The sequence below is a fragment of the Argopecten irradians genome, chromosome 8, assembly GCF_041381155.1.
Source record: "Argopecten irradians isolate NY chromosome 8, Ai_NY, whole genome shotgun sequence".
Taxonomy (NCBI): domain Eukaryota; kingdom Metazoa; phylum Mollusca; class Bivalvia; order Pectinida; family Pectinidae; genus Argopecten; species Argopecten irradians.
The window spans coordinates 4,834,610-4,845,543 of record NC_091141.1 but is presented as its reverse complement, the minus strand read 5'-3'; the positions used below and the strand labels follow the sequence as shown (position 1 = coordinate 4,845,543).

Below are 10,934 nucleotides of genomic sequence, written 5' to 3'. Positions count from 1 at the left end.
AATGGAGTTGAACATGTCACTATATATATAACACAACAATCAAATTTCTGGTTAATTTAATTGGCAGTCCCTGCATAACGGTTTCTAATACATGTAAGATGGTGAGGGATCAATCGGATCACAAACGACATACTTTGAATTTCGACATAACCGATTCGAAGTCAGTCAAATTGTATATGTAAGAAAGCTATCGTTTAAAGTCTACATCTTCGTATCCATGGTGAAATCCTTCTGTAACTAGCCCAATGTTCTACAACTAAACCCAGAAAGTGTAATCTTCTCTTACTGAATATCATGGTATTCCCACATCACAACAACCGACCCCTGTTATGTAGTGTTCACACGGCGATAATAGGGTAGGAATATACGTCATTATAACTTTTAAAAAATTGACTTCTATGTCCCTGATTGCATTAACATTAATAACTGTAGTATTACTTCCTAAACTGTTGTTGTTGTCTACAAATTGCTGTGGTGAATTATTGATAGAAAATACAACCTCCCTGCTACCTTAATTTCTCACAGGGTATCGATAATGAGGGCAATGATGCGAGAACGGCTTTTATTCTCGATAGGCTGCTAATTTTACCATTCTTCGCGAAGGCTTTGGAGAGATCAGCAGTTTCTCAGATACGCTTTCCTAGGTATTCTGGTGGATAGATACTGAGAAAAAGTCCAGATGAAGCAGTGTCGATGTCGTGTTTTGAGATTGGAATATTATTATGTCTGAAATAAATTTAGGATGACTAGGTGTCCATGTTTGTTTAGGACATTGAGGTGATTACTTACTGAGATGAAGTCCGTTTTTTATATTTAATTTTGTTTTGGACACAACTGTGAAGTGTTACTGAGAAGACAATTATGTCGTCATTGTTATCAAACATTAATATTGTGACAAGATTTTACTGAAATTAAGCCACAAAAACGACGGATACAACTTTTTAAAGAATTAACCCCCCAAAAAAACCATTTGCTCGCTTTGTGTCGGACATTGTGGTTACAATGTTACTGAAGCCTAGAAGACCATGTGTCCGCCTCAGTCTAGGACATTACCGTGAGTTGTGCTGAAATGGAGCCTAGAAGACCACGTGTCCGCCTCAGTCTAGGACATTACCGTGAGTTGTGCTGAAATGGAGCCTAGAAGACCATGTGTCCACTTCAGTCTAGGACATTACCGTGAGTTGTGCTGAAATGGAGCCTAGAAGACCATGTGTGGTTGCCGCGGTTTTTGTGGCCCTCGCATCCCTGTGCCTACACACACTAGCTGTGGCACTCCCTTTCTGGCAGGTGTCCACTGTCTCCTCTGGTGACATTACACAAGGACTCTGGACCACATGTTTAACGGACGCCGGCTGGTCAGAATGTCAAAGTTTCTCCTCACCAGACGGTAAGGATGCCCATTCACAGATAGTGAAAAAAATGATTAATGAATTTGATCCCACCTGAACATGAGAGGATTGTTGCTAAAAGTGTAATGGTCATCATTTTTATTTTAATATACAATCACACTGTATGAGTTCTATTCTGGGCAACGTTATTTTTAATTGCTTGTAATACTTAAAAAACAACCTTAAAACTTAAACTATCATCATTCTATTGTACAAATCGTTCTGACTGAAGCACAACCGTCGCTCTTGTTTTCGTATCTGATTATATCAGATACGTAAGGTGACAGAAGTCTTGCTCCTTCCTTCAAAATCACCTAAATCTGTTTCGATATGCTATATTGTCAATAGGACAGCCGTTTACCCTTTGCATAACGTTTGAGACAAAAATGGTCGAGTTGAAATATTCAATAAACAATTGGTTTATTTGTCTTTATCGATTTGATATTGTAAGGATTGTTACCTTTACAAGATTAAATCCAATCTTGTATCGAGTATTATCATTGCTTTCAAATGATGTGATCATCTAACGAGTCACAAAAACATGGGTTTTTAAGAGGCCAATATAGCGGTGTTATAATTTCTCAGAGAAAATAAAGTCCCTCAAATTGCCTGGAATTTTACAGGATTAGATTATACAGAAAATGGTACATTGTGAATGGATTAATGAATTAAAGATTTTCCCACGGCTATGGAATTGTAAAAAAGGTCTTCTCAGTTACATCACTTAGCATATAAAATCTATTAAAATCAGTCCTTAATTGAAGATTAAGACAAAGATGTGATTTATCTATTTCCACATTACAGGATGGCTGTTGATCGTAAGAACGGTAGAGGTCATGTCCTTAATCCTCCTGCTTCTGGGCGTTATTGCCATATTTGTGCATCTTCTGGACATTGTTTGGAAGGATATTCTCCATGGTATGACCGTCGTTACTCTGCTAATGGTCGGTAAGTTCACAAATGTTAACGAAATAAATGTATAAATGATATATGCATGTACGTGTCTTATATAATGTGTTTGTTTTATCACGGAGACACGCCAGTGGTGAAAGTCTGAAATCCTAGGCATACACACAGAAACGTGCACGGAGTGATGTAATTATTTTATAAAACAAATCAATATCAAGGCATCAAAAATTTACAAATGTCATTTGTGTGCAAAGGTGAAATGGACACAATATTTACGCTTTTGTCAATCAAATTTGTTAATGGTTGGAGTAAATGTCATAGACACTAGTAAACAAAGTTGCATGGCTATTTGGTGAACGACATACGATGCCAATCTGTTTTTCAAACGGTTTCATTTATTTTGTTGCATGTTGTATCAATATGAACAAGCACCACAACCTAAGCGTTTACTCATGCAAGGTTTTACATTAAAAACTTTTACATTTATAAACTGTCGATTTCACTAATCAATTTCCTTTTGAAATAATGGAAGATACAGAAATAGCATTTTTTTAATTAAATATAATTTATATGATTCTCAAATACATTTTTAATTGAAACGTATCATTTTATATCTAAAAATGCTTACATTGGTGTTGCTAGCTGACTTACTTTTTTGTTTCCTATTGCAATATGGTTGCTGAAATTAAAAGTGATTTCTACGTCATTTGTCGGAAGAACAAAATGATGCAGATTGAATAATACGTAAAAAGTAATTTACAATTAAAAACAGATTCGTTTGTTGGAACAGATGTACAGTTGATACCTGTGAGAATGTATTGTTTTTACTCTGAACACTATCACTATCATTACATGGGTTACATATAAGATAAGAAATGTTGACATTAAATAGTAGCAGAGATACATAAATAAATATATGCATACAAGCATGAATAAGATAAATAAAAGGGCTTTACAATATAATATGGACGTGTCGATAGGTTTTGTTTATATAATTGAGTGTTCTCAGTATTAGATCTTAAAGTGGAAATGTTATTATTGTACAAATAATAAGGTTGTTTATTTATTTTTCAGTCCTATTAATCATCATAGGCCTAGTGATTTATGGAGGGAATAGTCCAACAGGACTCCACGCGTGCTTCATCCTAGCAGTGATCGCAGCTATACTTGCTTTGATTGCTGCCATTTTACTTCTTATTGGTTGTCATTGCTGCAATTGTTGTCCCGGAAGTAGGAATCATGGTCACCATGAAAACGTGATACATAGAGAGTCAACGATTGTTTCAAATGCTACGTCCCGTGCGACTGAACGGGAACCAACTAAGGCGTGGTCCGAGGATGAAACTCCATTCACAAGAAATTCCTCGGTGCTGTCGTGGAAAAGCTCGTCTAAAATACGACCTGAGTACTCTAACGTACGACAAGACACTGATATACGCAAGGAATACAACAGAACTCAGAATCCTAGCTCGAAACGGACATTAACGCCAGTCACAACTTTTCATGACGATGAGAAGGAAGGATGTTGTAAATGCTGTGCCTTCTTCTGTTTGTTTTCATGCTGTGGTTGTTGTCGTTGCGGCAAAAGGAAGACAGAACGAATAAGGATTGAATCGACAAAAGAAGATATAGTATGTAATGCATGTGGACAGCAGCCGTACAAACGCGTTACATATACAGACAGATCAACATCGATTTCTTCTTTTCGACAAGCTGAAAAGTTAACACAGTCACCGGGTATTAAGATCTACAACGAACAAATACAGCAGACACATATTGCTCACGTGCACGATAACAAGACTGTACGCAAGCATGTCGTGATGATGGCGAATACCAACGACAGTAGAAACCTGATTTTGGACAATAGGTCTACATGTATGACACCGGAGTATGAGGACAGAGAGCGGAACCGGAAAGGCAATGTCCACAAATGTAAACCCGTTCCTTGTAGTCGTGTTATTGCTGCTAATGTCTTTGGTGTAAACCAAGGTCCACATGCACCCTGTCCGTACTCTATGTATTGTTGTCGCTGTAAGCACACGCCACAAATCAAGTCAAAAGAGAAAACCTCCAATGAGGAAAAGACAGGGCGAAGGGATGATTATTTGTGTGATTGTCAGATTGGGGACATTGCCTTGTGTGATAAATGCATTGTCAAGCGAAATATAAAATCCGACGCCACACAGAATAATAATCAAAGACAAACACATCAAACGATGAGACAGAATGAACGTGTACATCAGTCAAATGTAGGTGTGGGCTCTAAGAAAACCCGCACCAAGACTGATAAAGAAACATCGACCAGTCGTGCCGAGGATGAAAAACGAGTAGTCTTCAATACACAGCCGTCTAGCAATGACGATTCATCTGAATTTCATTTCTCAGACAACGACAACGTATCACGAAACACAAATAAAGAATACCTATTTTCTGACAATGATAGAGATTATGCATACGATTATGTCAGCGAGGAGGGTGAAGAGAACGACGACGACTGCTACGACGACCAACATCCCAATTACACTGATGCGGTTAGTCCAGAGATTGATGGTAACACTCCAATATCGGGACGGAGGAACCAAAACAACACTAAAACAACAAAACCACCTGGTTGTGAACCACCGATACAAACAAGTATAGGTAAAGGTAAAAACCCAAAACAGTCGAGAACAAACGGTAGTAAAACTCCAAAACCAAAGAGAAATGACGACAACGCAAGACCACCTGCTGACAGAGAAATACCTGACATGGATGATGAAAAGCCTCAGAGACCAGTGGAAAGCCCAAACAAGGAATACGCGTATAGTGGTAGAAAACCTTCATTGAAACCTGATACATCGGATCCTCCGCGTATGGGTGAAGGTAAAAATTCAAACGATACAAAGCCTAAGAGACCAGTGGGAAACCCAAAGAAGGAATATGCCAATAGTGGTAGGAAACCTTCAACTAAATCTAGTACTTCTGATCCTTCAAACGAAAATACCAAACCGAAAACGAGACCAAGGATACTTAGCCACAACGAAAACAAAGTCAATGAAACAGATGGGAATACAAATAGGCCGAAATCTGACTCGGACGTCAATAAAAATGGCCCCACTGATGAACCCAGAAAGAAAAAGAAACATAAATGGGTCCCACCACAATGGAAAAGCCATTTTTAGACATACTGACTTATGCTTAATACCTTTGATTAAGAATGTTCGGTAATTTATTATGAAGATATCACGTTTTTATCACAGAATCCGCTTGATATATCGTGACCTTCCATGTGACGGAGTGACATGATTTCAGAAAACAATGACGTGACGTCAAAATTTCTGGGTGTCGTGACAAAGTGGACTCCACTGGCTTTTGGCGTTGAAATTCTTAGAAATTTGGTTGTAGTTACATGTATGTGATACAAAAGGTCTAGATTTCATGAAACTCATTTACTTTTTTTGCTAAAAAATATTTCATTAGGTCACACAACATTCCAAACACACTTGACTTTTAGCTCAATAAAGCAGTTTTACCAGACATAAAATAAGCATGCTTACACACATTTAAAACAGATTTGTGACCAAATATCAAGAGGCTATAAAAATAATTTTAATGTACGTCTACATAGAACATGCCTGTGGTACCATGATACTTTGTGTACTTTCATTGTTGTATCCCATTACTACATATGTATACGTAGACTCTATCTAGTAGGAATTAACAAGCATGTATAATAATATAATGTAATCATGTTCTTGTAAGAAAACAAAAATCTACGGATTATAAGACATGAAAATCAATATAAATTATTGGAACGAGACAACACAAACGAATATTAATTTATACAAAAAACACCAGCTATACAGGGTTCATGGGGACACCTAAATTATCTATGATGTGAGACGCTTTATGATACTGCCGAGTGATTACCATGCTTATCAACAGTAGAGCAGCAAGATAGTGCAGTGACGGATCAACCAAAACACAGATAAAGCGATAATGCCTGTTTCATAAGTGCAAAAATGTATATAATTCATCTACGTTTCGATGAATACATTAATACCAAATGGTTTTTTCATTGATTTATGATACGAAATCAGTCTACTTTGATAGTTTATGCTTATATCTTATCGCAATTTCACTAGTATTCTATGCCAAGTTTCATAAATATTCCTTAACTTAGGTACACCATAACGCTAAGCGCTATAGGAATTATAGATTTCTCGATAACTTCTACGATGGCCTGCAGGTAGAGTGTTAGAATTGTACCTGCTGCCCCTATTGCATGATCGGAAAAGGCGACTCAAGTTAGGATATTATCTTTTCTCTTCTTCCTAACTGACTTTATCTTTCCTAATGCCTCACTTTTGGCCTTGAGTTGAGCGTTCGCCCCAGTGAGGAAGGCTCTGGGTTTTGTCCCCTGGCCGAGGCACACCAAAGTGGTAGTTTCTGCTCCTGCTTAGTACTCAGCATAAGACAGTGGGACGACTGGTTCGCCCGTTGTCAGTATAATGTGACCGGGTCAAGTGTCTTATTTGGTGTCTTCAGCGGCGTGCTGCAGTGATGTAGCATTATAAAGAGGGCAACAGTGAGTACTAAGCAGGAGCAGAAACTACCACTTTGGTGTGTCTCGGCTAGGGGACATAACCCAAAGCCTATCTCATAGGGGAAAACACACAGAAGTGAGATGGTATCAAGGGAAAGAATAAAAGTAAGCAAAAATGACCACTTTTGGATTCTTATTGGAAAGCGTAATGTGTAGTAGTAGGCTGAATGTTGGTTTATACAAATATTTCTATTTAACAGCCATTTAAAGATGCTCCACCGCCGATAGAGCATAAATGATACTCATCATTTGAACAATAATTGGTGTTTAATCATGTATATGTATGTCTAATTAACACAAAACATAATATAAAATAATTTGTTTTGCTTTTGGTGCATGCGCAATCAGAAATTCATTCCATATAGGATATAGTGCCAGGGATGTTTTTTCGGGATGCAATTAATTATTTTTTATATTTTAAACTTTTAGTAAAATTAGAAGCTCAAGCTTTTCAATGGTGGTAATGGTGTGAAGTAAGTAACTTTTGTAACTGAAGAAAAATACCAAATCGTCTGCTCCTGTTTTTGATAGTGAAAAAATACCATTTGTCAGCGGTGGAGCATCTTTAAGGAAAGCCTTCCGAGAATGCGGTGTGTCGCGTGTGTATGCGTGCTTTGGGGTTTAAATGTCAAGTTACAAAGAATATCACCTAAACTACCATTTAAAGTATTATCGATTGTTAGCGAGGTGTGCCAATTCATAATGTATGATGTTTAATTAAGTGAAAGCATCCGCCAATTTGAATATCGTTAACTTATGTCACCACGAAACGAAACGACCAGCATCGGCTTATGCAAATTCAGATAATCCATATGCAAGCCAGTAAGGCTGGTGTTTCAAGCATGGATAATAACTTTAATTAATTAACGATTTCGTACACGATGCAATAATGTTATAGACAGTGCTAGTTCATGATACCCGATAATGTATAAAGAAACACTTTAAAATGCTTAAGATGCTAGGTTTACACTATCGGAGTGCAAGACTTTATCCTTATCCCGTTTTATTGAAAACGGATTTATCAGTTAAAATCCAATTTAAATTGTATATTTGGCCTTAGTTGTATAACGGTACTCATTCCGGTTGGTTTGCCCTAACAAGTCTGTAACATCATTACCAATATGACATAGGAAAGCATGGGACAGATAGGTCCTGTCAGTAGTTGCTAATTTATGTAATTTTAATTTGTTGTTTTGCCCCACATTATTCCATTAAAATTGAACATGTTTGGAATAATACTGCATTAAGGCATGCTAATGTCACTACAGATCACTGTTTATCACAGGCTGTATCGATTTACATGATGTGTAGGTTAATGCTAGATTTTAAGTCTTCCCGATTATAATAATATTACGTCCCTAAAACAAGAATTTTTAATTTTACAGGTCCCTGTGGAAATAATTTTGAAATTGCTACATGGAGGAAAATCGATTTTATCGAGACATAACACATTATGATACATGAATAGCACACCGTGACGAAATTTATATAAAAAAAACAACAAAAAACCACTGGCTTTATGATTATATCTTCAAGTGTTATAAATTATTACATAAACGAGAACAAAATACACCTATGTATACGCAAAATAAAGATGATGCGAAAATGTTCAAAGATAATGGATCCAGGTGATCTGGAAAAAAATAGTTGTCTACTACTAATTACAAATATTTCGATGGAATTTGATTCATAGACCGAAAGACACACTAGGTCTTAATAGTTCTCTGCATGCTATGAATTAAAACCCTTCGTTTAAAACAGATATGACAAAATTTACAAGTCAATTATTTGAAATGTGTTCAATCTGTTCGCTATGATGTTAGGTAAGGTTTCCCACTGATGTGATACAAAACTCCCTATTTTCAGACTTTGATAGTTCCATGCAATGTCGGTAGTACGATGATAGGATGGTCATGGGGGATTCAGTTCCTTCTCCTATGAGAAGGGTATGTCCGCAGCATACAATATGCTAAACCGTATTCATCTTTTTTAATACTTATTAGCATTTTTCTCACTGTTGAAAGTTTCATCATGATAAAATAGGTATTAACATTTATTTCATCCATTAGTAAATTAATTTCCGTCAACCGAAAACATAGACCCAATTACAAGACATGGTTCATTGCCTTTTGAACAATTATAACCACTAATTCTCCAATGCTCGTTTAAAAAAAACCCATTAAATATGTTTGAGTTGTCTCCCCTGACTCAGAGAGATTAACGTACTACAAAGTAGTGTACCATTCTATTATCCAGCCATAGCTGTTTTATCCTTCAAGCGACACCTCAGTTCTAACGTCGAAATATTGGCAAGAAATTAAAAATACTAACACTGTAATATACTACATTTCCGGAAAAACAATATCGCCCGAGAATTTACATGAATGTTAGAATAATATGAAGATAAGCACCAAATGTAAAATATGCCGTGTAGAACTATATAAACAATTCAGCATGTATTATGTATGCATGCGAGGCTTTACAATGTATACTAGGTTAAAGAGGAGTTATAAGTCAGTTATAAGTCAACTACTGTATAGATCCAATGGTTGTATGGCGTCTTATCTGGGACCTCATTCAAAAGGTTCTAATTACGGACAATATTTGATATGAAACAAGAGGCCAATGGAACTTAACGGTCATCTGACTATTACACAACACAATGTAGTCGTTTAAAATTTTTAGCATAATTGGCCTCTGTGACCTTGAATGAAGATCAAGGGCTTTCATTTGAATGATTTTCAAACAGGCTGTATCGATTTGACCCCTGTGATCTTGAATGAAAGTCAAGGTCATTCATTTGAACAAACTTGGTAGCCTTTCATCCCAGCGTGCTGCAGGCCAAATATGAGTATCCTGGGCCTTTTGGTTCTTGAGAAGAAGTCGTTTAAAGATTTAAGCCTATTTGACCCCTGTGACCTTCAATGAAGACCAAGGTCATTCATTTGAACAAACTTGATAGCCCTTCATCCTAGCAAGTCAAAGACCCAATATCAATTCTCTAGACCTCCTGCTTATTTTAAAGTCGTTTAAAATATTTTAGCCAATTTGACCCCTGTTACCTTGAATGAAAGTCATGGTCATTCATTTTATCAAACTTGGTAGCCCTTTATCCAAGCATGCTGCAAGCCCAATATGAGTATTCTGGGCCTTTTGATTCTTGTGAAGAAGTCGTTTAAAGATTTTAGCCTATTTGACCTCTGTTACCTCAAATGAAAGTAAAGGTCATTCATTTGAACAAACTTGATAGCCCTTCATCCCAGCATGCTACATGCCGAATATGAGTATCCTGGGCCTTTTGGTTCTTGAGAAGAAGTCGTTTAAAGATTTCTGCCTTTTTGACCCCTGTGACCTTGAATGAAGATCAAGGTCATTCATTTGAACAAACTTGATAGCCCTTCATCCAAGCATGTTACGAGCCCAATATCAGGTCTCTAGGCCTCTTAGTTATTCACAAGAAGTTGTTTAAAGGATCTTTAGCCTATTTGACCCCTGTGACCTTGAATGAAGATCAAGGTCATTTATTTGAACAAACTTGGTAGCCCTTCATCCCAGCATGCTACAGGCCAAATATCAGTACCCTGGGCCTTCTGGGTCTTGAGAAGAAGTCGTTTAAAGATTTTAGCCTTTTTGACCCCTGTGACCTTGAATGAAGGTCAAGGTCATTCATTTGAACAAACTTGGTAGCCCTTTGTCCAAGCATGCTACAGACCAATTATCAGTACCCTCGGCCTTTCGGTTATTGAGAAGAAGTCGTTTGAATGAAAAGTTTACGCACGGCGCACTGCGGACGGCGCACGACGACGGGCGGTGCATGATGACAATAGGTCATCCTGACCCTTCGGGTCAGATGACTAAAATTGGAATGACTTATTTCCAATTTCTATGAATTACTGTATAACATTATCTAGGGTCTAGGGTACAGCATACTTCAATAATTAGACGGTATTTAAGTAGTCAATTGTTATGTTGACGTTAATATCTTATTATCTGAATTTATCAGTTTCTTCCATCTCCAAACACCTGTAATACGTGCTACAATGACCAGCGAA

General features: G+C 37.1%; 1 protein-coding gene across 1 annotated transcript; it reads left to right on the top strand.

The window, feature by feature from the left end:
* Window positions 1-907: 907 nt before the first annotated feature.
* LOC138328753 (uncharacterized) lies at window positions 908-6,200 on the top strand. Its single transcript, XM_069275501.1, has 3 exons — window positions 908-1,387; window positions 2,193-2,336; window positions 3,372-6,200. The coding sequence occupies exons 1-3, from the start codon at window positions 1,192-1,194 to the stop codon at window positions 5,456-5,458; spliced, it is 2,427 nt and encodes an 808-aa protein (XP_069131602.1). The 5' UTR covers window positions 908-1,191; the 3' UTR covers window positions 5,459-6,200.
* Window positions 6,201-10,934: the final 4,734 nt, after the last annotated feature.